The sequence below is a fragment of the Camelus ferus genome, chromosome 24, assembly GCF_009834535.1.
Source record: "Camelus ferus isolate YT-003-E chromosome 24, BCGSAC_Cfer_1.0, whole genome shotgun sequence".
Lineage (NCBI taxonomy): Eukaryota > Metazoa > Chordata > Mammalia > Artiodactyla > Camelidae > Camelus > Camelus ferus.
In genome coordinates this window covers 14,304,133-14,331,945 of record NC_045719.1, presented here as the reverse complement: position 1 = coordinate 14,331,945, position 27,813 = coordinate 14,304,133, and the positions used below count along the sequence as shown (strand labels likewise).

The following is a 27,813-nucleotide window of genomic DNA, read 5'->3' as shown; positions in this document are numbered from 1 at the left end:
GAGGAGGGCCGAGGACTGAGGGTGTTCCCTGTCGCTTCTGCCTATGTGTCAAATGGCAGGAGAAATTTTGAAAGCTGTGAGGAGGAGCTAAGTGGCTGAGTTTTGGGGTGTCTTGAGCCCCGCCCTCCCCACTTGTAGGAAAACCTCTTGCCATTCAGAGGTAATTGAATTGCAAGGGCGAAGACTGACTCAGGAATAGGAGCAAAGCAATTCTGCTGCTCCTCCTCCTGTCATTTTTACCACTTGCCTCCTGACTCTTCTCCAAACCAAGCTCATCTGCAGAATTCCCTGCACAAGTGCCAGCCATTGGGAGTCTGCGGAAGCCGCCCTGTGCATCTCAAGCTGCCCTGTTATCCAGCCACCATCCCTGACCATTGGGACCGCTTCTGATGGCTGTGGCCTCCGCTGCCCCAGGGAGCATCTTCTATAAGCAGCTCCTCTTCTGTCTCCTGGTGAGTAACAACCAAAGGATTAGGGAGTCCAAGCACGGTACTGTGCACTTCCTTCCTTCAGTCTGGGCTGGAGAGTAAGGCGGGAGTGGAAGGCGGAGAAGGTAGACTGGGAAAACAAAACCAGGTCTGAGGGAAATTCAAGGAAGAGTTGAGAGACTTGTGACCTGGGAGGGCGGATGTTTGGTTTGCTCAAGCCAAGATGTTAAAGGTTTTCAAGGGAATCCGCTGTTCAGTCTTGTTGTGGTGTTTTTCTAAGGAGTCGTGGAATGAATTCACTCCTCAGGCATTTGGCCCAGAAGGTTCTGAGGTTTCCTTTTGCTACTAGTCATTAAATAGGCTGTAGTTATTTAATGTGCTCAGTTCCACTAAGCTGGGAGAAAAGGAAGACGATTCTGGGTGGGGAGATGAAATAGCCAGGGCTTTCTTACTTTTACCCAGGAAGGGCTAAGGGAAGGGCCGAGCTCTTAGTTCAGGCAAGGCGTTTAACTTGAAAAAATAATAATAGTAAAGAAAAATGTGACAGTCATGGGAAACATAAATTAACTTGGCTTCCACTTAGGTATTTAGTAGCTTTGTAACTGTGTACTCAGGTGCTCATTTTTCTTTGGTGAGGAGTGGGGAGAGGGGAGTTGTCCCATGTCTACATCTGGCATTTCTGAGCATCAAATTTCCTTCTTTTTTTCATTTTAGCAAAATATTTTAGCTTCAAATTATATTTTCAGGATCTAAAGATTTTATGACATGGGGATAAACATTTTCTCCATGTAAGTAATACACTATGTGTGACTGATGGTCACAGTTTTATCCTGTAACTGCATGGTTTGCGGAGGGGGTGGCATGCTCAGAGATTAGTATTAAGTTGAGTTAGTACTAGTTAGGTAAAATGTGGCGAAAGCTTTCCAAGATACTCAGCCAGATTTCTTGTACTTTTAGTCTCTGCTCTGTCCAGTATCCTTTGGCTCATCCCCTGCCCATCCGTTCATCCATCCCTGTAATGACTAAGCAGCTGTCTGACCTCAGCTCCCTCCAAATAACTAAGCTGCTCATTTAACCTGAAGACTGGAATTTTACTTCTGGAGACCTGTATTAGCTTGTCTGCAGAGGCAAAACCAACGAACTGGGGGTCCTAGGGCAGGAAGGAAAAAAGATAGGGGTATGAACAGGAATGTGGATGTATCCTATGAGAATAATGTGTGTGTGTATATATATATATATACATACATATATATATATATGTATGGTATATAATAATGTAGGTATATATATGAATAGGTATATGTGTATATTTGTGTTTGTGTATATATATTATATATATAATTACAAAATGTTCTTTCCACATTATATATTTTTTACTCTGAGAAAGTTCTTTAGGTAAATTTTAGTTCATTCCCTGACATTAGGAACAAAAATATTAAAAAGTCCGAGTAAATAAAAAGTCTCATGTGTTTTAAAAGTGGTTATTCAAATTAAAGCAGAATGCAAATACAACTTTTAAAAGTCCAGGTTTTTGTATTACCTGCCTAACAGAATCTTTGTACAATTACAGGCTGTTTATATCGGCTGATGCAGTATCTCCAATAGACTCAGGCTAAGTTAGAAAAGAAATGTCCATCCATCCATAATATGGTTGATAGTCTGTCTTCTTTCCTTCTCCCAATGGGTCCCTTAACCCTAGAAATACGTCCTCAGAGAAAAATTGGTTATAAAATTGACCTTTCTGTTCTAGGTCAATTTTATGTTTAAATAATAAAAAGACAGTCATTTTGAACAACAGAAGAGGAAGCAAATAAACAAAATGACAAGAAAAAGAAATAAAAATAAGTTTTGAATTTGTAGACACTTTTAAACCGATAGCTTTTATTTTTCAGATCGTCTCTGCCTTCTTCTCTCCTTGAACTTGGTATATAACTTTTTAAAACAATAGCTGTGTCTTGAATTTAATTAAAAATCTTTACCCTACTGAATTACCCTCTATATTTTGAATTGTATTTCTTTTTAGACTAGTTTTGTGAATGAGATTATTTAGACTTTGGAGCTTGTGCCAGCCGGTCCAAGGAGTGATTTGAGACCAGTGAATATTTGTGGGTGCTGTTCTTTAGGAAGTTAAAAGCCATCCTCAAATACTTTCTTGACTTAGTCAGCTATACCTCAGATTGTTCATGGCTGTGAAAATGATGATTTGTGTACAAATACATGGTTATTATATTACAGAGTTAAGTACTTTCTTCATGCTAAAAAAACCAGAATGGCATTTATGAATGGCCTGAGAGCTGATACCCTCTATATAAAGTCAATGGTTTGTAACACATTTTCCTAAAATGATGCAGTACAATTTAGGTCCTAAGAACTACTGTTCACTTTAATTTTTTCACTGATACTAAGGGACTGTGGTTAAAAGCCACTTTTTTTTTGTTGTCTCCTTTTAAAATGAATTTGTAAAATACTGAAGGATTGGAGGATTCATTTATTTCAGAAATCGACAATATTTTTGTCAATAAGACAAAACTATATTGTGAAAGTTTGTGGTCAAATGTAATTCCTGATATTATTTTCTTTCTTTCGAGGTTTTACTATTGTTTTGCGATGCTTGCCAGAAAATTTCTCTCCAAGTTCCTTCTCATCTTCAGGCTGAAGCACTTGTAGGCAAAGGTGAGAAATGATGTTAAGAATTTCATAGTTTTAACTGCTACAGTTAGCTGCGGGCTGCTCTTGTAAAGTTTGGGATTAAGGCCATAGGGTAGTTACTTGAAATTAAAATTCGACATAAAATGAAAGACAAACTACCTGGTTTGGGGTAGTGATTAGAAACAATCAAAAGCACCAAGTTAGCTGTATGCTTATCTTGCCAGGAGAATTAGCAAACATCAGAGGGCTAAATTATCTTAGTTTAGTACAAACAAAGCAAGGCACCGATACCAGAAGCATGTTTTAATTTCCTGTGACTATCTGCTGCCAAAACTCCAAAGCCGATGTTCTTTAATTGAATAGATATAAAACAGACGCATCAAAGTTTAAATGCCAAAATAAAATTTATGCTTAAAATTGCTTATAATGACCAGGTACCCAGCAAGAATTCGTGTGATCTATTTCACAGAATAACTTCAGAAAGTCAAATAAAATTGTTAAGTAGTCTTATTATCACAGTCACACCTGAGGCATGGGTTGGTTGTTCTGAGTCCAGGAGTAACATTTCTTTCATCAACATTTCTCATTAGTCTTAAGTTTACATCTAGAAAAATATACCTTGAATACATAAGTGGTATTCTTCCCAAGGTAGACAATGCTTTGCCCAGCGCTTTGAGGTTTTAAATTAAGCACTTAAAAGATATACAGTCTGTACCCAAAGGGCACATAGTAAATATGCTAAACGTATCAAATATGAATCTGTAAAGGAAATATTTTGATGCAACCACTAAGGATTACTAAGCATTGAGTTTATCAAGCCTCCAAAAGATATTACAGAATGAGTACTTGCAACATTACTGTGAAATATTACTTAACTATGGACCTCTTTTCTTATTTTTTGCAAGATAGTTTTAATGGTCAGAGATTATTGCAAACAAGTTCAAAATCTACTGACTTCATACAGTTATACTGCATATAATAGAAAATGACAAATTTGTACTTAATGTATAAACCCATAAGTAAAAATTAAAGTGGAAACAATAAAACCAGTGAGATTAAGAAAATATTTTGTGTCTATTCATGAATTAGTTAATGATGAAAGCAGTGGAAACTGCAACTCCATTAATTTAAGTATTTAATTTTTATGGCCTCTAAGTTCTACAATAGAAGGCACTCAGTGTATTCCCAGGTGTAACCTCTCTCTTTCTGCTTCTCATGCACTGACTGGAAGTTGTCACTCCTGTAAAACTTGTTCTATTCTTGTTTCACTGTACAAATTACTGTGAAATTTCTTCCTTGCAGTGAATCTGAAGAAGTGTCTCCAGTCAGCCAGCCTAATCCAGTCAAGTGATCCTGACTTCAGAATTCTAGAAGATGGCTCAGTTTACACAACACGTGACCTCACTTTGTCTTCTGCAAAGAAGAGTTTTTCCATTCTGCTTTCAGATGCTCAGAGACAGGAACAGAAAAAGATAGACATTGTACTGGAAGCAAGAGGAAAGAAGGTATATGAGGCAAGACTTGAGCATAGTAATCCTCTTACAAGCACCCTCCATCTCATGTATTTCCTTCCCTGCTACAGTCATTGTTCTTGTGTGCTCACTTGCTTCTGTTCCACTTAGAATTAACGTATGTAAAGACTAGACTGTTTTTAAGGAGTAATAGAGCTATTTGCAATGGCGTGAAAATGAACAGCTCTGTAGCCACGGTGCAAAGTCAGAACAGCAGAGGTTTCAGATAATGTTTTGAGGTGTGGCAGTAAGAACAACCAACCTGGGGAACAAGGCAGGGCAGGTGGAAAACTCAGTGGAGACTCATTCAGGCTGGAGGTGTGGCCCTCCGCCCTGAGTAGCTCTCTCCCAAGTGACTATGACTTTAAGTCTCTCTTTAAAGCAGAGATGAGGTCATCTACAATTTATTGTCTTCTTGATAGAACATTCTAGAAGGTCCCTCTCTTCAGAGAATGGAGTATGGCCAGTCCACAGAATGGGTTTGCAAGTTCATCTTCTTGCAGTGAGTGGTGGTGATCGGGCAGTGGGAAGGGAGAAGGTTACTGGAATTCACATAAATCTCACTTTCAACAAACTCTGCACAATTAATTTTTTCTTATTAAATAACTTATAATAAATGATTCAATTTATAAGGCACTTTCCCAGCTAAATTCCTTTTGATTACAAGAATTCACCATCAAATTTAGAATGTGCTTACATATTACATATGCTTTTCATTTGTTACAAATTTAGACTAAGGCTTACAAAGCATTAATTTATATGCAAATTGTGAAGAGTTTCCATATCACAGAAAATAAAATATGTTGGACCACATGCTGACCTGTGTCTTTACGTAGGTGTACAGATGCTTTGCACCATAGCTAGTATTTTAACAAATTTTAGTTGTACCACTACAAGTGGAATAAAATTAATTCTCAAATATCTGCTAATGGATTATCTTTTTTTTAGGTGATCTATACTTCTCAAGATAGTATCTTTCACCAAAATCCTATAAATGTTCTGGTTGGTTCGGTGATTAAATCAGGAAATAGGTGCAAATGATTCTTACTCTGTGTATATATGTGTGTGTGTATCTTGTTAATAAAACACAGAAATTGTTTGGGTGTTGTATGTACGTGATATTATGTACAACCCTTACTTGATTCTTCATGCCGATGTCCTCGGACAGTGCCTAGAGGGATAAGCTCTGCTGTATTTCTTCACCTCTCATCAAATGCAGATTCCTAAGAGACATCCCAAAGACGCAGTCCTCAGGCGAAGCAAGAGGCGATGGGCCCCTATTCCGTGTTCGCTGATGGAGAACTCACTAGGTCCATTTCCACAACATGTTCAGCAGGTACAGTCCATCTTGTTCCATTTTATGTTCAAATTTTGTTTCTTTTTGAAACTTTCCATTTGAATTGACTCAGGGCTTTGACCTGTTGGTATCAGTGAGGACCATCTATTCACCAGAACCAGGGTCCTGCAGAAGAGAGTCTGTATATTTATCACTTTCCTCCAAAAATCATATTTAGCACTTAGAAACAAGTTGCATATTTTGAGTTTCTGATTCTCTTGGGTCTGCATTTTGATTCTCCTGAATACTCTACCAGACTTCAGTATTCACATACAGAGGACATGCCTACAGATTTCGCATAATTAAATTCTCCTTTTAGCAGTTATCCTCATGAAAAAAGCCCGTATTTCTGTTTACCAAGAAGTGGTATCACTGCCACATAACTGAAGTGCACACATAGGCCAACTTTGGAATTATGCAATTCACGAGGAAGTAATTATGGGAGGAAAGTTGCATTTTTTTCTACTTCTTTTTAGTCACAGAATTTTCCATTGCTAATAACTCAAAATCACTTTTGTTACTATACTTTATGTAGGAATAAGAATAAATGAATAAGAATTGTAAAGGCATATTCAGCTGCACTGTTTTTCCATCTCTATGTGGATAACCCAAAATAATTTGGGATCAAAGAGGTGACAGAGTTTCTGTCTTGGCACATTGCAGAATATGATTAAGAATTTTAAAAACATGGGGGTGGACCCACAGAGGAAAGAAAGAATAGGGGAGTAGGAAAGAGAGCCAGTGATAAAAAAAAATAAACTATCACAAGAGATTAGGTTGAAAATATTTATCACGACATATTTGTTCTTTCCCTGAATTTTCACCTATCGTTACAGGTTCAATCTGATGCCGCACAGAACTACACCATCTTTTACTCCATAAGTGGACCAGGAGTTGACAAAGAGCCCTTCAATTTGTTCTTCATAGACAAAGACACAGGGGATATCTTTTGTACAAGAAGCATAGATCGTGAGCAGTATGCAGAGTTTCCGGTAAGATTATTGGGTTATTCAGAATCATGTTTTCTATTCTTGGTTTAATATTTTCAGTACCACTTATTTACATATTAGAAGAATCAATTATTTGATTTAATATTTTAAGAATTGTTACTGTGTAATATAAACTTCATATTTCTGTTGGTGCCATGGATGAAGAAAGATAGTGGATATCCTAAGAAAGGCAGGGAAAGCTATAGAAAATATAATAACATTTTTGAAGGACAGGTTTTGATCTGTAGACTCCTGGGACAATAACAGTGAATTTTATTGTGTTTAAAGTTCCCTGTAATAATGTAGCTCAATTATTCTCAACCCTGACTCTATGTTATAAATCATGCGATAATTGTTTTTTGAATGTACTGATGATCGAGCCAATTCCCAGAAATTCTGATTTAATTGTTCTAGGGTGGGGCCCAGGCAATGAAAATTTGAAGTCACCCGAGGCGATTCTAAATGTTTCCTGAGGTTGAGATCCCCTGCATTAGCCTCTTATGTTGCATTGACTGCCTTGTCTTTCCTTCCCTCTGACTGTCCTTCAGCAACAAGAATCTTGACTATCATTTAATTCCTTAGTAATACATTTACCCATTCATCTTATTCTAACTAATCTCACCCAAGGAAAAATTCAAACTCTTCTGAAAATTAAATCTTTAATTTTCCTGTTTCAACTTCACGTATCTCCTTAGTGTTCTGATGTCTAATCTGACATACAAAAGAACTTCACCGTGAGTTGTAGTGTGATGGTGAATGAAGCTGTTTAAGCACATGGTGTCTTGAATTCTGAGAGTGTAGTAAAGGAGTTCTTTGCTCAAGTAGCACAGGAAAGGGGACATATGGGCAGTCCAGAAAGTAATATCTCAGCAGACATTTGAAAGATGTGTAGGAACTTACGGCCGTATAAAGGCAGCCACGAAAAGTCAATAAACGGTGAGGTGGGGAGCGGTGGAGGAGATAGCTGAGTGCCCTAGGCAGAGGCATTAGCGAAGGAAAGAACCATGGTTTGAAATAAATCTACAGGAACAACAAACCCTAGCTGAAGGCATCGTTTGAAGCTAAGAAAGGGTGTGAGATAAGAGCAGGAAGTAAAGATCACAGTGTGAAGGACTCGATAGTTGATGCCGAGGACCCTATTTTAAGGATTTCAAAGCTCTATATAAGGTAGTGAAATGTTTGAAGCAAGGTTAATGTTCCACTTTAGGGATTTCATAATTAAATAAAATGGTTGGATTAGAAGGACATAATTTCTTCATGATGTTTAAATGTATAAGTTCTCTGCTGGTTGCCCTGATAGCTCCTTCACAAGCAGAAAAGATCTAACCACAGAAGAAAAGGTCTTAATACTGAATAAAGAGCTGCCTGCCCTGGGCGATGCGATGTACGTGTCGTCTCTTACGGTACTGATAACATCTTGTTTATGGGGGTTGAGGTCTTCATCTGCTTCTCACTCATCAACCTGCTGTCTGTTTTGGCTTCTTCCCCAGATCATTGCCAGAGAGAATAGTTTAAAATGAAAATACATTACTTCACTATTTTTTGACATCTTTTAAAGGACAAAGGAATAAAATAGTTGGCAATTTTTGCTCAAAGTTGGGCTTTTGAATAATTTTCCCTTCTGAATTATTTGTGTTTCTCTGGTTCCCATTAACATGCTTAAGATTGAATTGGCATTAAGAAACACCAATTGCAATCAACAAAATTCATAAGGGGAAGTGCAACAACTAGATGTAAACATGGTGCCAGCTATAAAATCACTTGAGACAATGTGGAATAGAAAGAAGCCTTCTCTGTCAATGCAGAGATTAAAATTAAAATGTCTTTGCTTTTCTATCAAATCAGTTTTACCTATTCTTTTATACTGGAAAGCTTATTTCTCTGGAAATTAGTGGATCTTCAGTATCTGCCACTTTTCCTTTTAGTCTTGGGCAGGCCACAACCTCAAGATTGCTTTCTTCTCCCTTTTATGGACTGCTAATAGTTGTCTTATCTACCTCTGAGCTGTTGGGATCATTCAATACCATAATGTGGCCAAATCACTATATTAACTGTAAAGCTCTTTAAAAATATTCTGATGGTAGCTCAAATAACGCACATGCTCCAGAATTTTGTCCTCAAAGCTGGGGATTTTGATGGGATTTTCCAATTCTTTGCTTTTATCTAACTGATATAAATGTTAAGTATTAATAAATTATTGTGGTTTGAAATAATTTGATTTCATTGGTTTTTGGAAACAGTAGCCGCAGGTCTAATTCAGTTCCTATCATTGCTGCTCCCTTGTTTGCTCTCTTGTCCCATGTTGTATTGTTCAATCTTGGCTGGCTGGCAAAGAATTTTCTGGATGAGTCACACCATTATTGCAGTTGGAGGAATTTGTTTTAAACCATTCAATTCATCTGATTTTTAGGGATTTATATAAGGTCCTTTTTCAAGCTTTTTAAAGAAGAGTTGCAGAAGAAGTGAATTTTCTTCAATAGTTCCAAGTTATTCTGTGAAAGAAAGCAGCTGCAAACACTCTTCCTCTAGAATGTTGAGAAGAGTCTGGACTTTATAGGTTTGTAGGGAAAAATTGGTTCAATCCAGTCCCTTCTTTTCTATCCAGACAGAGCCTTACTATCTTGTAACGTGTGATTTCTTTTCCAGACACACAAGTCCGTCTGTTGTCTTCATATACACGTTGCTAATCACATTCTGTACACACTCAGCATTGGTGTCCCCGCTCTCTCCCTTCCTCTGCCCAGTCTGCACTGGATGCCCCACTCTCAATTCAGCGCCAAATTCAAGTCCCAACTCCTGCTGACAACTGTTTGCATTTTCCCAAAGATGAGAGCAATTTCAAAGATAAGGGCAAATTACAGTGCAAAAGGGCTAGAAGAGATGAGGTTCTTCAAGCTACCGAAGAATTCAAAGGGAAAATGACATCACAATAGTACACACATAAAATTTAAATGACACTCTTCTAACTCGGCTAAAAATATGACTAATCCTACTAAAGTATAGTATTCTGTTTATACTAATTATGACAATGTTTAAGTATATTATTATTGCTTTAATATAGAATGATGGAAACTAGGCTGCCAAACCATTCCTCTCATTGAGCTTTTTGAAACTGTTGCTTTAGTGACTAATTACGAAAAGATTCATAGTTTCTCTATCATAGGAACATAAGTGGATTCTCCTGAGTTAACCTAATTCAGACACAGACTGTGCTGGTGTGTTTTTTCTCCATTGGATAAGTTCTGAGCTAGATATGCCTTTGCAGATGATTTTTTTTTTTCAAACATTACGTCTCTCCCCAACTGCTAGGTTTAATTCTGTGCTTAATTTGTTCTTGAAGAATCAGCTGATGGGGGTTATCTACCTTTCAGCTCTATGCCTACGCGACGACCATAGACGGTTATGCACCCGAGTACCCACTGCCCTTGCTGTTCAAAGTCGAAGATGATAATGACAATGCCCCGTACTTTGAAAGCAAATTGACTATGTTTAGTGTGCCCGAGAACTGCCGAACCGGTAAGTTCACGCTTCAGGGAAAACATGAGATTTTTGCTTCCATCGAATTCCTTATTGATCTTTTAAACACAATTATGCAGAACATTTTTAAATGCTGGACTTTCAAGGATATGCTACAAAATTTTGTAGTCTTATAAGATCATAGGCTCTTCAAAGGCAAACCTTTTTGCACTCATTTTCCAGGCACATGTGGATGGCAGCTAAGTGATACATAAAGTTCTAGTGCATATGAGTGTGTGACAGACAGATGCTCTTTATTGTTTCTATTTTGATCGTGTGCATATGTGTCACAGATATATTTATAAAGCAATAGATCGTCACAATACATTTTCAAGGAGCCGGAAATAGATGATGGTATGGAAATGCTGACCTGGCTTGTAACAACCTATGCGTTCCTTTACTCAGTGCATTTTTCCAAACAAATTGAAAAACAATTTTTAATTGGCTTGATGTTCTCAGCAGCCAAGATTGTGACCTTGTCAAACCAAAGGGTATAAGAAGACTGTCTAGTTTATTCATAAAGTTGCTAGTTTTTATGTTGTTAGTTTTTATACCTCCTCATCCTGTTGTCATTATGTAGGCATATTTAATACTGTTTTCCCACAATAAGTGGTTTGCTAAAGCAGCGTTTCCAATACTCTGATTTCTGGGACATAAAGCTGGTCCAAATGACACTCAAACTGTTGCATAATGTTTAAGTCTTGTATATATTAACAATTCAGCACATTTATTAAAATACAAAAGCATAAAACCTTTGTTATCATATGCAAAGCTGTGCTCTTCCTTTAATTAACATTATCAAGTTGGCCTTTGAAAAGAACAAGCTATACAGAGAAGACACCATCCAAAAATGGTCCATGAACTGGTTTGGGAGGAAGAATTTGAGAACCGCTGTTACCATGGGTGGGGTGGATGTTCCCACGTAGACAGAATGCAAATCATATTATCCACGGTAGCTACCTAGTCGATGTTTCCAGGTAAGGGGCACTTAGAGTTTTGGAGAGCATTTAGATACTTCTCCACTTATCCATAACATTTAACATTAATCAACTGGTGGTTTTGAGAATATGCTACAGCAATGCCTGGATTTTTATTTTTGTTTGTAATTCAGTTGTGTCGCTGTTTGAAATTGTTGAAATTGTTGGATTTATCTAAACAGGAACTTCAGTGGGAAAAGTGACGGCCATCGACCACGATGAACCTGACACTCTGCATACTCGTCTGAGATATAAAATCTTACAGCAAATCCCAGATCACCCAAAGCATTTCTCCGTCCATCCAGATACAGGTGTTATCACCACAGCTACGCCTTTGCTGGATAGAGAAGTAATGAATTGCTTAATTCATTTCTCAGCCACTAAACTATGTTTAAACTGATGGCGAACTCCCAGGGAAGTCGCAGTAAGGCCCCCCTCTCCAGGAGTGCTTCCACGCGGGCTGTGCTTAGGGCTTCTCAGGACACTTCCTTTGTACCTACAGGGACTTGGGGGAAGGTGCAAGTTGCTAGACAAGGCTTCACTTGACGTCACTGACCTGGTTTGATGTGTGGATGCTAAAATAATTTTACATTTTGAAATGTTATATTAGAAACATCAACTTTCCATTGTATTGACTGACCTGTCTCTTATTCGATGTTTGTATTTGTGGTAGCTTTTTTCTGGAAAAAATTTCAAAAAAGAATTTGTACAATAATCAAAGCCTGAACAAGGGCTATGAGAATCACAGGTTACAGGAAATAGAAGTGGTCATCAGTGTACCTTTTCCCTGTTTTTTTTTTCAGAAATGTGATACGTACAAGTTGATAATGGAAGTGCGAGACATGGGAGGCCAACCTTTTGGGTTATTTAATACAGGAACAATTACTATTTCGCTTGAGGATGAAAATGACAATCCACCATATTTTACAGAATCTTCTGTGAGTATATCTCTGTATTCATTTCTCTAGATTCATTTACTTTTAAAAAAAATCTGAAATTTGTTAGCTCACAGATTACACATTTTGGTTTTAATAGCAACGACTTCCAAATAATACTCATAGGAAAATATGATTTCTGTACAAATAATCAAAGTGGCTATTATTCCTGGATGCAAGGAAATGAATACTCTCTTGGCCATCTAATTGCTTTCTATCCCTTGAGTTTATTCACGTGTTCAGTGCTTCTTGGATGTCAAGCTCTGATATCAGATTCTTTGGACTTAAATTTCCTTTACAGTTGTGAAGGGGAAGAGGACATCTCTCTGGTGTTCTTGACTCTTCAACTTTTTAAGATAACAGAGGGGCTAGTTTACATCTTCTGCTCTGCTGGGAAGTCAGGAGTACAGCCATCTATGTGCAGTCTCTTCCCGGGTTACCCATGAACACACGCTGACTTAGGAACACACAACACAAGAGGTGTGTGTAGGATGGTACTTCCAGGAAGTGATTCTTCTTTCTTGAACTTTTAGTAAGTCGTCTCCACTTTTCTCATTAATCTGTACCAGAATACAAGTCAAAGAAGGGAAAACCTGTAATGACAAGCACATCTATACAATATTTTTACATTAATCCCTATGATTTTTAAGGATATGTTTTATCCCTTATTTCATATGAGGATGTGAAGGTCAGCTAAGTAACGTGTCCATACTCTCATACATACAGATGATATAAGAGGAAAAAGTGGGATTAGCATCTAGATCCATTATGTTCCAAAGGCTACCAGGCTGTCTTCCTTCTATGAATTCATTTTACATCTCTGGAAGATTCTGATTTACTACTTTTTTTAGTCTTTTTCCATAATCATATTTCTTTTTTAAGGGGTGTTGGGAAAAAAAACTATGATTTAATTTCTCAAAGAAGGGAAAACTTTTTCCTTAGAGTGTTTGCTAGTGAATCAAAAGTTAAAAAATAAAATTTATAGTTATCTTCAAACACTGAAGCCTTAATATCTTAATATAAAGCATTTTATGTATAAAATAGGGGTGATAGACTGTAAATACTGTAGAAGTACAGAATGGAGACAAACATGAGGGCTTGAATGATTAGAAAAATCACCTCAGAGAAGTTGAAAAGTTAAGACATGAGTTAGTCTTTGAAGAATGGATAAGATTTGAAACAGTAGTATCAGTTTATAAAAGAAAGGAGTGAGCTTATGTGTTAAACGTGTAAATTCTTCCCGATGTATAATTGCATATTTCCATATCACTTTGTTTTCTTTTTCTTTAAATATAACCTTTAGAGTAGAAAATCACATCAGTGAAACTATGAGTTTATAATAAGAAGAGGCAATGGTTTCAGTATTTTACAGAAGTAGAAGAAAACAGAATTGACGTTGAGATTTTACGAATGGCAGTACGTGACCAGGATTTGCCAAACACGCCTCACTCAAAGGCTGTATACAAGATCCTACAGGGAAATGAAAATGGAAACTTCAGAATTAGCACAGATCCAAACACAAATGAAGCAGTCTTGTGTGTTGTTAAGGTAAAAAAAATATATATGTAAATATATATGTATCAAGCAATGCTTTACAAAGTTCTAACCTACACTTGGGCATATACATTATATATGCAGGAATTATTATATATAGTTATAAATGGAAATTACAATATATAATAATAACTATATATAATAATATATAACTATACATATAGTAATTCCTGTATGTATATAACTAGAGTGTTGCAATGCAATGCTGAAATGATTTTCATTGTTTTATACATAAACTTTATTATTATTTTTTTCTCATTTTCTCTTAGAAGAAAGGCATCAGAGGTGCAAAATTGATTGTTCTATGTATGAGGAAAACCAAGGCAGAGAAATATTGAATTAGTAATCAGATATTAGCCTCAAAAGGAGTCTTAGACACTCACTTATCTAAATCCATTATTTTATAGAACATAAGACAGCGAGAAAGAGAAGAATCAATATTTAAAGTCAGCCTCTTGACTCTTCAGTTCCCCTCATGCTCAGATTAGACTTTCAGCACTCTGTAATGCATTTTATAAGACACACCATTTACCGAATATTCAGCAGCTTTTCCCATTAATCCCACTGTATTTGGGGTAACCAGTGCTTTGGGATTTTTAAAATTTAATTGCAATTACTGGCTCCAAGAATGATTAACTGAACTTGTGTTCTTTCTGAGTCCTTCTACCCACAGCCCTCACTAACCTCTTGCATCTTTCCTCATTAATTTCTTGGAGACAGTCTATTTTCTTAGAAGTGATATGTATAAATTTTTCCTTCCTCGTAAGATTTTTAGAAAATGTCCCTTCATTATAATATTGCCAATTCTTTTTCTCTTTCTTTTTATTTATTTCTTTATTAAAATTTTTTTCTAGATTTATTTCTCCTTTTTTTTGTTATTTTGATAGAGTTTCATCTTTAATCATTTAACGGTTGCTTCAGGAGTCTTTCTGATTATTCAATTCAGGACCAAGCACTTCAATGAGGAATTAACAAATTCAAATACGATGTACTTTGAAAAGGTGCTGCTTGATATTAAATCTTTTGACTCAGATCCTCAGAGTAACTGCTCCATTATAGTCAAATTTCACATCCTAGTAGTCTATCTAATTATTTTACATACTTAGAGGGATTTTCACTGTCATCCCATTTGATAAGTAATAAAATAATGAGAAATAGTCTATTTGAATTTATTCAAACACTTATCTGTATTTCTATTAATATCTAAACTTGTAATAAAAAAAATGAAGGCAGGACCTTCCTAAAGGAAAGTGAAAATAAAAATTGATTAAATCTTAAAATCAACAATTTTGCATTCGATAGTGTTTGTCACTCTAGGAAGCTAATTATTAGTCGTTAACTCTAGTAGCAGCAACTTTTGGTAAAATTTTATACACAAAAATCATATTCCCTTTCGTGCTACAGCTTGGCATCATACTTATGTCTTCCATGTGCAGTGTTAAATATTGACTCATTAAGGTATGTTCGTTGAACAGCCCCTGAACTATGAAGCCAGTGACCAAGTTGTTTTGCAAGTTGGTGTTCTTAACGAAGCACAATTCTCTAGAGCGCCAAACTCACAAGCTCCTACTATGTGCACTGCAACTGTCACTGTTAAAGTTAAAGACACTGATGAGGGCCCTGAATGCCAACCGCCAGTAAAAGTTATTCAGAGTAAAGACGGCCTCCCAGAGGGCAAAGAGCTCCTTGGATACAAAGCATTAGATCCGGAAAAGCGCAGTAGTGAGGGCTTAAGGTAATGTATTTTCATAATTTCCTTCTTTTTAATTGCAATAATAATTGATTTCTAACTGGGGGAAATTCTGTGTATTTTTCAGAATGACAGATTTTTGAGATTATGTCCACTTTTTGGTTTGAGCATTTACATTTGGTTTCTAAAAATTAGGTATAAGAAGATAAAAGATGAAGGTAACTGGTTTGAAATTAACGAACACACTGGTGACTTGAAAACTGTAAAAACTCTAGACAGAGAATCAAAATTTGTAAAAAACAACCAATACAATGTTTCCGTGATGGCAATGGATGCAGGTAAGTGCCATTTTCTAGAAATAAAATAAAAATATAGAATGTATTTTTAAGGAAATCTTGGGATTAAATTTAAATTTGCTTATTTCCAGATCAAAATGTCATGCAAACAGTTTGCATTATGATTGCTTAATTTATTAGAAACTACCCAATTTAGGTCCCAGTGCATCAGTAATGCAAAACTTGGAGGCGATGAATGGCCAAAATCCAAGTTTCAAGTCCCTGTCATTTGATTTCTGCCCCGGGTACAGTGGCTTCATCAAGGATCTCTATTTTTCTCAGGGGGACAGATTTAGATTATTATGAGTTGAACTTGCTTAAAGGATTCAACCCACCTAAAACAGATGGGTTCGGATAGGTTTGTTCTGACCTGCTCTTAATGAGGAACAAATCGTCTATCCTGTTTCCTAAAGACATGGTCAAACGATGATTTTGAAAGTCTTTTGCAGAGATTTGCAATCATTCTCCAAGGTTAATTCTAGAACCTGGATGGTGAAGAATTATCCTTCAAATGTCCTAAAATAGTGATCTCAAAACCCTTTTGAGCATGCTCCCGTAGGATATCAATCTTTTTTTAATACGAACCTTTGCAGTATAAGCCCTGTCAGTTGGCTTTTCTTTTTGTCATGCAAGTGCCTGACTTAAGCTTTGCTTCAGAAGGGCTTCAGGGACGGCTATCTCAAATAACCCATTTCCAGCCACGTAACCAGGTCAAAAGCCAGGCTGACCCCCTACCCCATCTCCCCAGGCATTTTTGTTTTAGAGATCTTGGTTGATTTCAACAACTGACCCTTTGGGCTGCTTGTTTTTTCCTCTTCCTTTGTGCTTTAAATTCCTGCCCTTGTGTTTTAAATTTGTCCATAAAGAGTGAGCCTTTGAAACCCTAACCACCTCCCCCACCTCAATCAAAGCAGAATCCCAGGCGTCACACCTTTTCCACCCTTCCCTGCCCCATCCCCCACAAACTTGCTCTTGTTGTGTGGCCCCATGTGTGCGATGTAATTTCCAGGATTTGTAAGTAATAAACCTTTTTTTATTTCCTCAAAGTTTTCTAATGGTTATTGCTGAGTGCATCTTGCAATCCAAATAACAAGGACCAGTTCAGCCACAACCTTGGTTATTGATAGGCTGAGACCAGCCCACAACCACCTCCATATATTTACTAGTATGTTTATTGGTATATAAGTAGTATGATGCTAATGAATACATCATAAAAATAGGTGTTAAAAGAGGATGATAAAAATATGAATAGAAGTCATAATATGCCATTCCATCACACCAATTACACACCCACTCGGGGTAAATTTCCGTAAGTGATAAAGATGAATATAAACTTGGGCCTTCCTGACAAAACCTATGTTTTTGACTATCTGTTTAATCCAAGATGGTTTCCACTATTTTTATGATTAACATTTTTTTGTATGTTCAAACAAACAAGATGGTACAGCAGTGCTGTGGTATTTTGCTACAGAAACATTCAATTTCTTTAGAAGGAATGAGTGAGTGTGTGAATAAACACGTATCAAATCCCTTAGAAATAAACAAAAGTTGAAAGTAAGTCATGAAATGGCTCATTTATTCATTTTGCTCCCTGACGTTCTAATAATAAAGACAAATGTTTTTCTCACATATTATACCCGTGCTTGTTTTGATAGTTTTACAATAAAAGCCGCATCTACTAAAAAAAGTGCTTCTGTGATAAGAGACAAAGGTTAAACTAATGAAGGTGCTGCTGCTTCCAATTTATATGAAAAGGGAAGCCAGTTCATCCACATCGGTCCCATTCAGGTCTTGTTTTCTCTTTCCTTACTTCCTCCCTCAGCCTTGGTCTATTCCTGTTGCCTTGGGATGGAAATTCTGTGTTGCACATCATAATTGGTGAGATGACCAAGCAGTTTGAAAGAACTATTCCCATGAGCCAAAAATACTTAGGTTTCAAAATCTGAAAAACAACCTCAGTGTGACTATTGTCACTTTCTCATCTGCACATGACCTTCCTTTCCTCTTGATACCTCCCACGTAATCTTTTTATGTAATTCCTTCAATATAGGTAGGGAAAAAAAACTGCTAAAGAATGGGGGAAACCTGTTGCCACTACTTTATAATTTTGGTGATTTGCTGCCTCTTTATAAGCAAAAGTGAGTCTGGTCAGGAACACAATTACAGTGTCAAACAAAGGTTTATATTTATTTACAGACTCATTCCACAAGTGGTGGTAGTCTCTTAAGTTCCAAGTAGTGGACCATGAAAACTAGGGTTCATAAGACAAGGTCAAATTTTCACATGATATCAATGAAGGGATTATTATAGTCTCATAAAAGATTCTTCGGTATGAAAACTTCCCCTGTTAAAGGATGTATCGATATCACAAGAAGTGGAAATCTGTTGAGTTGCCCAGATTAAAGGGTAAAGGGGGGAGATTTCATGGAAATGCAGAAGCTTGGTGATAGAAAAATGACATACTCTTTGGAGAGATGGAAAATATGGAGGACAGAGATAAAATAAACTAACTTTGTCTCTTGGTGCTAAAAGAATGTCTGTCAGTACAGTGGTCGTAGTACAAACCAATGAAACGCCGAATCTAAACTTGGTGAATCTATGTCCCAGGCTCCTGGAGAACCTAAGTGTGTTCAAGAAGCAAAGATAAGGGTGTTATAAATTTTAGTGGAAGACCAAATATGGTGACATGAAGGATTTTGTTTATTTGAACTTTAATCCATTTAATATGTGTTTCCAATGGCCAAATATATAAGTAATTAATTGTATTTCCATGAGTGTTTAGTTTTGATGCTCATAATTATTTCAAGATGATCTAGATAGTCTAGGTTTCTTAGAATCCAATTTATGTCATTGTATTTTCTGTGTCAATTCTGTCAGTCAGGCTGGTTTCCCAGCTTTCACTCTAGAAAGCACTGTCTTATACACCCTCCACTTAGAATAGCATTGCCCTCCTGTTTGAAATTCAGGCCCCTCCACTTCTTCAAACAAATGGCAATGACAGCTTCTGTGATGGTTCTCACCAGTCTTTGCTCAGTTCTTCTCTGAATACCTTTTAAGCCCTCCTTCCCTGGGAGTGATCTGTTCATTATTACAGGTGATGCGTCTTCTCTATAAAAGTGCTTTCATTGTTCCTCGTGTATATTCTTTCCCTCTAACTAGACCAGTTATGAGCTCATTTTCATATAATGACCCCTCTTCTCTGCTAGAACATCCTTTAACTAAGCATCCGGTAGAGATTTTGGCATGTTTGCTTCATGCACATACTGATATTTGTCATTCCCTCCGTTGTTTGAGAACCCTGGGAATTTCCAGGTCCCGGCTGTGAAATTCACTACCAAGCCCTTTACAAGTTCACACGTATAATAGGTGCTTGGAACAATTAGTTTTAATGTAGAAACTTGAGTTCGAAAGTTTACAAAATGCTTTGTTATATTTGGCTGTAAAAAGAATTTTCTTAAAATAAATATTCAAGGGTTGTCATGTGAAAGAAGTAAACATTTTATGTGTATAATCCAGAAAGAACATGAACAAACTATTGGAAATGGTTAGAAGACATATTATAGCTTGCTAAGAAAGAACCTGAAAACTTTCTAATGATTAATTAAAGAGCTCTGTGCATGGAGTGGGCTGGTTCAGGATGTAGTGAACTTCCGGTCCCTGGAAACATTTCTTTAATGATGGGGAACTCTTGCTTTTCAGAGTCTTTTTGTTGATGAATAAATTTAGATTTTAGTTAACCTAAGATGTACTTTCTAGCCCTGAGATTGTGACGTTCCTTACTCACTGATATTTGGCATTTGCTTCTGTGCTTAATTTAAAATAGGGTTTAGAAGTAGACAGACAATTGCCTTTTCACAATTTTCAGCTATTATCAGTGATTACTTATCTTTTTGCTGTATTTCCCAGAAGTAAGGTAAAAATTGCAATCAGCCTTTGGTAGTAGTAGAAGTCATCTAGGCTAATGCTTTGTTTTCAGCTCTGGCTTTGACTACCATCCATTTTAACAATTTCAAGCATTTCACTTTTAACACCATGCTTAAAACAGAGACTGTGATAGAAAATAATCATTTATGTAGTAAATTCTGGTTGAATAATATGGGATTAAACGAGTTGATTTGCCTCTGGATGACTGCCCAATTTATTAGAATTTTAAAGTGTGATTTCTATTTTTTCTTAAAGAGAAATAGTTCTCTGCTTAAACTTAAAAAACTAAAATCATAGCATACATGTTGACTTATATATAGTACCTGTAACTACATATTTTTAATTTTTAAAAATGGTTCTTTCCTTCTTTATTTACCTCTTTGTTGGTTTTGAAGCCGTTGTTTGTATTCAGATTTATTTACAAATTTATGGCAGTACCAAAATGTTTATATGCTATTTCAGATTTTTTTTTGTAATAAAAGCTGTATCTCCCTTTTATTTCCAGATATTGTAAAACTTGTTCACATTGAATAACTTTTAAATAGCTATATACAGCAGTTACCTTATGTAATAATTAATTTAAAAGTTACTTTGAATAAATTATTTTTAGTTATTCAACAGGAAAAAATTCACTGAAATACACTACATGGTATGGCTTCATTGTTACAGATTACATTTGCATGTGATATATGGTAGTCTTTATGATAATAAATCTAACAAATACACACCAAAATTTATATCAGCATTCAAAGCCAAAAAAAAAAAATTTCCTCAGGTATTTTTATGTTTATGTCAATTTTGAAAGCTTACCATTATAGTACTATATTATTTTGTCACAAATGGTAAAATTTGAACATGTTTTCTAAACTTCAGTATCTCTTAAACACCAACAATGGGTACTATTTTAATTGAAAATGTTTATTGAGATTTATATGTAAAGCATTAGGCCAATGATAATGGAGATCTAGAGATCAGAGTAAGAGTTTCTATTTTTAAGAACCTATTACTTGAATTAGGGTGGAAGGTACAACTTTTTTATGGCTTATTCAATTAATTTTCTTAAGTATAAATAATAAGTGCATTATGTTCAGTGGGTTCGTATTAAGTTTTAAGTGAGCTGAGAAGTACTGGGCAGATCACTGGGCTCTCAAGATGAAAACAACTTAGTCTCTAGGACGAACATGTTTGCAGTTCAGCTTATGAGCCCATGATGTAGCAAGGGCTCTGAGAAATCACAGGAGAATATGGCCACCATTGTCCATGGAAGTCACGGCCAGCTTCATGAGGAGGTGGTATTTGAATGCATTCTCCAAAAGATAGTAAGGTTTTGTCAGGCAAAGAGGTGGAGAAAAGTATTCCCAGCAAAGGCAAGAGAAGGTACCAAAGCTGCCAGGAAGGAGTGTACCTACTGGGTTTGACGAGCAGTTTCACAAAAAAAGTTTAAACAAAGAGTACACGAGGGAAAGGTCAGGAAAAGAAGGCAAGGACGTGATTATGACCGAATGTGAAGTGTGTGTATTTTAGTGTATTCAGTATGAATATATGCTCTTCATAAAGAAAGATGTAGGAAATCGATTTTTCTTCTCAGTTGGTTATTCTCTAGTGACATTACTCATACACTCATACCTTTTAGTTTTAAAAAGCCCCTCAGGACACCATCTGCTACAGCTACAAACCTGCAAGGCAGAGTGATGTGCTTGTAACAGCGGTATTTGTGGTTCAGAAAGTGTGTGAAAATCAAGTTCAGACAGCCAGTAGAAAGCAGATGTCAACTGTACATCGTAGAGATCGTCAAAACTACATTAAGTGAAGAAATACCCTATTTTTAAAATTTTTTTCAGTTGGCAGATCTTGCACTGGAACATTAGTCGTTCTTCTGGAAGATGATAATGATCACCCACCGCAAATTGACAAAGAAGTGACAATTTGTCGGCATGGTAAGGATTTTGCCGTCCTCGAACCTGTAGATGCAGACGGACCTGAGAATGGGCCACCTTTTCAATTCGTCCTGGTTAATTCTGCCAGCAAACTTTGGACGTTAGAGACAAAAGACGGTATGTAATGATGCTAAATCTTCTATTCAGTAGGAACTTAGGATGCCTGGTGGTCTGGATTTTCACCTTAGTTCATTAAAATAAATAAATGTTAATTTTAGGAAATTATTTTTTGATCCAAGAAAATGGATAATATCTTGCCTTTTAAAGCAATGAATAATGCACTCATGTTAAGTTTAGACTCTGGTTCTGAATATCTTTAAGAAAACATACAAATCTATTTCAATACAGTATTTGAGTAACATTTAAGTACAGGGTAGTCTACTACAAGGAAAGCAATAACAAAGGATTTTCCTGGTTTTTCAAGAAATCAAAAGTCATTTCAATATTGCTATTGAAAAGTTGTATCTATATATATATATATATATTCTGTCTTTTTTTCCCATAGGTAAAACTGCCATTCTTCGTGAACGGCAAAATCTTGATTATGACTATTACTCTGTGCCTATCCAAATAAAAGACAGACATGGTCTTGCTGCCACATACACGTTATCAGTGAGAGTATGTGACTGTACTACTCCCACTGATTGTAGAATGACTACTAAACTTCCGAGAGATATCACGCCATCAAATGTAATACTTGGAAGATGGGCTATTCTTGCCATGGTGCTGGGTTCTGCATTGTTGTTATGTAAGTACAATTATCTAGAATGTGTTAGCAAAAAGTGTCATCAAACATTTTTTAAAATGTACGCCAATTCTTTCTATCAATGACATTTATAACCTTTGGTAAATGTGTCCTTCTAAAAAGCTTGTGTGTACCCTATGGTTTGGGGTTTTGAGTCGTAGAAAAATAAACCTATCAGTAAGAGCAGATTATATCTAAAGTAATTTTCAAAGGTGTAACCTCAGTTCTTCCAATAATTAGCCATGAGATGCTGAGTAAATCATTTCCGCTTCTTTGAGCTCATTTTTCTATATGTAAAATGAAGAAGTTAGATAAAATTAACATTAAGATTCCCTCACAAACAAAAATATTATCCTCTTTCAACCAGCCAGATTCATGCAGTGAACACACACAAAGCATTAGTGAAAAGGGTAGTTTAAAAATTTACCTAGATGTTTATGCTCAACGTTATTAATGTAAATTAATGAAGTGATTTAGCATACATCTTAAGAAGACTCCAATGTCGGGGTAATTAGGCTTTTTTATTTTCTAATGGAGGTACTGGGGGTTGAACCCTTCCACTGGGCTATACCCTCCCTCCTCAGGAAGACTCCAGTGTACAGGGAATGGTCATGTGGTGAGCCACTAAGGAAAAGTACATGGATGCAGAGAATCCTAAGATTTTGCATTCTGCAAGCTGTTGTTTTTTTTTGGGAGATGTAAAAGTGATGGAAATCATTGCCCACACTTCTACCCTCCCCCGCTCACTTCCTCCTTCTCTTCTTTCCTTCTTTCTTTCCTTCCTTATCCCCTTTTCCCTTCCTTCCTCCCTTTTTTTTGAACAATCTATTTGACTACATACAGCCTATTTGCATTTACACACTTTTCCCATAGTCTTTACTCTATCTGGATTCAGTGAGTGGAGTTTCAGGTTAAACTGGATATTCCTCTTAGCATTTAAAGTATGTTTTCAAAACCAGGCACTGACTCTATGTGATTGCTTTTACTGTTTAATTTATGCCTGATATTCTTTGTTTTATGATTCTAAGATCTTTGAGTGCCTTTTGTGTGGATTTGAAACACCAATAATACTACCTTAAATTCCAATCAACTGAAGTTACCATTTCAGTGTGGAGGAAAGAAGGGGCACATTAAGTTAATTCTGGACCTGGGAAGACACCTATTGATAAACTATGTTCACATTATTCTTCTTGTGTTTTACTGATTCGTTTCTTCTTTAGCCTAATAACATAATCTCACTAAGACAGGGATGGCCTGTATACAAATACAACTGTTAATATTCTGTTTGAAATTTATGGAACAAATTTTTTTAAGTTCTGTGAAGAAGCGTTTAAAAATATCATACAATTCAAATGATTTTATATATACCAGCATGAAAAAATGCTATTTTGCTTACATATTTTTGCTTTTTAGGTGTTCTGTTTACGTGTTTCTGTGTTACTGCTAAGAAAGCAGTAAAGAAATGTTTTCCCGAAGATGTAGCCCAGCAAAACTTAATTGTATCAAACACTGAAGGACCCGGAGAGGAAGTGATGGTAAATCAGATTTCTCTTTCCTTTGTTTGCTGGTTCAATGATGACAGTTGATTATTACATAAAATAGTAATAATAATAACAGCTCTTGCTTTCAGAGCACTAACTACCCTGAGCAGAGTTCCAGAGGACCCGTATATGTTAATTCATTTCAGTTTCATAATTCTATTATATTAGTTTCCCAGGACTGCTGTAACAAAGTACCACAAACTGAGTAACTTAAATAGAAATTTATTGTCTCATGGTTCTGAAGGCTAGAAATTAGAGATCAAGGTGTTGGCAGAGCCATGATCCCTCTGAAGGTGCTACGGGAGAATCTATTCCAGGTCTCCCTCCTAGCTTCCGGGAGTTCCTTGGCTTATGACAGCATAAATCAAATCTTTGTATGGGATTCTGTGTGTGTGGGTGCATCTGTGTCAAGTTCCCCCTTTTGGATTAAGGACCCACCTTAATTGAGTATGATCTTATCTTAATTTAGCTACTTGTAACTCTAGTGACCCTATCTTTGAATCAGATCACATTCTGAGGCACTGAGGGTTAGGACTTAACATCTGAATTTTGGGGTGACATAATGTAACCTCTCACAACTATGATTCGGGTACTGTTATTATCCTGATTTTCTGTATGGGGAACTGAGAGGCATAGCTGCTAAGTGAGTTGCCTATGGTGGGAAATGTTCATTTCAATTTGATTTATTCATTTATAACTCTATTTTTAGGAAGCAAATATTAAACTCCCCACACAGACGTCCAACATTTGTGACACAAACATATCTGTTGGCACACTTGGTGGCCAGGGTGTCAAAACACAGCAAAGTTTTGAGATGGTCAAAGGCGGCTACACTTTGGATTCCAGCAAAGGAGGTGGACATCAGACCATGGAATCAGTCAAGGGCGTAGGACAGGGAGGAATGGACACCGGCAGATACACATACACTGAATGGCACAGCTTCACCCAACCTCGGCTTGGCGAAGTAAGTGCTGGTGTCTTCAAGTTCATATTACATGAAAGTTGAACACACTTACAATTCAGGATTTCCCAAAAGTTTTACTCCTCATCAATCTAGGACTCCGTGCCTTTTTAGTGTTGAAGTATCATACAGGTGGATGTCAGGTCCAAGTCCAAAGAGAAAAATGATCTTGTAAAGTTCAATGTTTAAAATAAGATTTACAAAACTGTATCTAGGAGTGGTGTATGTAAGCATCCTGTACTTTAGGAAGTGTAAAAAGACTGACTGTCTTCCCTAAACGTTACCAGGAAGATCCCTCGGAGTGAAATATTTGTTGTAGAATGATGCACGGATCACAAATTATAAACAGTTTTAGTGTATTGAATCCTCCGTGTGGTTATAAAATCCTATCACCATCCACTGAACAGACTGTTAAGCTTTTATTTTGGGTTTTAGTTCCTTATTTTATATTCAGATCAATCTATATAGATTAATAGTAGCCAGTTTAATATGTTACATTATTATATATAATAGTGTGTAAACGTAAGAATCATAGCCGATGTTGGTTTGCCCCAAATATGTGAAAAAAGTTGCAAAGACACATTTCAACCACACAGATCTTGTATTTAAATGGGAAATTGTAAGGTAGGGGTGCAATGTGTGTGTGTAGCTTTAACTTTCAAAAATGTGTTCACTAGGAGCATTTATATATTTGCTATATTTTAAGAATGAATATAATACAGACCAATCATGTGCATTTTTTATATGTAGGAATCCATTAGAGGACACACTCTGATTAAAAATTAAACAGTAAAAGGTAAATCAAAGACATTATTTTTAATGCTAATATGTTTAGGTGTTTTTTAAAAAAATAATAATAAAATGTGCTCTTTTTCGATACAGAAGGTGTACCTGTGTGGCCAGAACGAGGAGCATAAGCATTCTGAAGACTACGTTCGCTCTTATAACTATGAAGGGAAAGGCTCTGTGGCCGGCTCGGTGGGCTGCTGCAGCGATCGGCAGGAAGACGAGGGGCTTGAGTTTCTGGATCATCTGGAACCCAAATTTAGGACGCTAGCAAAGACATGTATAAACAAATAAGTGTGCCTTTTAATAGAGTAACATCCACAAATGCTTGTGTAGGAGTTTATTGAATGTAATTTGATGGCAGCATCTGCTAATGTGTTTGTTGATTGGGGGTAAGCTTCCAGTCATGTATAGATAAGGACACTGTAAGTATGACGCGCCCCTAAATTCCCCTTGTCCGAGATAACGTCCATGTCCTTTAGAAGTAAACGTTTCACTTGTTAATTTCCTTTTCTATACATGTATATACTGCCCTTTCCAGGACTGTCCTAATGTGCTTTCTTCTACCTTCTATTTGGAATTTTATGTCACTTTGTATGCTCTGGAAGAGTATGTGGGAGAGCTGTGGACTGTGGAGGCTAATGAAAAACACATTTTTATTTTAGGTGAAAATTAAATATTTTCTTCAAAATCTTGGGGAGAATTATGCTTTTATTGGTCTTTGGTGCCAGAGAACTGCTTCCTCTACCCGAGCGGCTATGTGCTGAAGGATTTTTTTTTAAGTACTCTCTGATGCAGTCTTCGATTCGGTGAATCAGAGCTCATTTCTTACTAAACTTTCCACCCTGCGGAGGTGCTCCCAGCTCGATCCTGGGATCTCTGTCCATGTGGATGTGTTACTAATTAAGTTCCTACAGCTTCTAGAATTATTTGGAAAGACAGGGATCAGAACGAGCAAGCTCACGGCAATTTGAGCTGCAGAGATTTTGTAAGGATCACGTGAGAGGATTTCCATGAAAGAATTGCAACCTTGATGCCCGTGGGTTGACTGAAATCCACAGATCTGTTTTGTTTGCCCACTATGATGTATTATTACTTTTTAAAAATGTAAATACCTTGGCAAAAGGACATACCTTCTCTAGTTTGACGCAGACCCACTGTCTTCAAGCATTTGTGAAAACTAGCCCAGCAGGCATCAGGCTGGCAACCCTGATATGCTTAGCCCTTTGAATATGCTAACAATTAAATAACCATCCATACTGGAACTTAATACTCAGGCTACACTGGTAATCACTTTCAAAAAATGTTAAATCAGAAAACATGTCTGTCATTATATATTAAAAAATTGAAATCTATTAAAGCAATTTTTACCAAACTTTTGTTGAATGATAGATAAATGAATGAAAACATGAGTTAATAAATTATTTTGAATATATAACATTTTAAAAGGATATTATATTTTATTAATTTAGAAACAGGCCATATATTTAAATATTTTAATAGTTTTTTGTGCCAAACTGTATAGATTTATAAACATTAACAGTATATATCACAAGGAAATTTCTTACTCAGACAAAAAACATTTTTTTTTAATCTATTAGCTAGTTAACCTTTGAAAAAAATAAGTGGCTGATTTTCTTAAATTTTGTGATCTATCTCCTTATTCTTAGTCACAGTTTCTAAGTAAAGGTGTTTCTTGATATGAAATCAGATATTAGTGGAATAAAAAAGTTTTAATAAGTAAAATTTTCATTTTATAAGCTGTCCACAATGTGTGATTTCTATAACCATTGTCAGTAAAATAATTTTGGAGAGTAATGCAATTTCTGAATTTCTGTTTTCTGATGTACATGTTACTCTGACAACGATACCAGTTTTGAAATTTAAAAATATAGTATTAAAATTTGAGAAATATATCATAATACCATACTAAGCTGTATTCTTGAATGTAGGTGCAGAATGTTTGCTGAGCAATTAAAAATCATTAGCTGAGCATTAA

At 36.3% G+C, this 27,813-nt stretch overlaps 1 protein-coding gene across 4 annotated transcripts; it reads left to right on the top strand.

Annotated features, from left to right (window-relative positions):
* Positions 1-152: 152 nt before the first annotated feature.
* On the top strand, positions 153-27,813 carry DSC1 (desmocollin 1). Of its 4 annotated transcripts, none has more exons than XM_032467174.1 (17): positions 153-452; positions 3,017-3,101; positions 4,380-4,591; positions 5,808-5,924; positions 6,761-6,916; positions 10,285-10,429; positions 11,589-11,755; positions 12,210-12,344; positions 13,704-13,889; positions 15,371-15,630; positions 15,781-15,923; positions 21,686-21,898; positions 22,287-22,529; positions 23,940-24,061; positions 24,777-25,031; positions 25,779-25,824; positions 25,911-27,813. In XM_032467174.1, the coding sequence occupies exons 1-16, from the start codon at positions 390-392 to the stop codon at positions 25,812-25,814; spliced, it is 2,538 nt and encodes an 845-aa protein (XP_032323065.1). In that variant the 5' UTR covers positions 153-389; the 3' UTR covers positions 25,815-25,824; positions 25,911-27,813. The 4 variants fall into 4 exon arrangements, with proteins under 4 accessions (XP_032323065.1, XP_032323064.1, XP_006187225.2 ...); XM_006187163.3 differs by having other exon boundaries at positions 154-452; positions 4,380-4,582; XM_032467173.1 differs by lacking the exon at positions 25,779-25,824.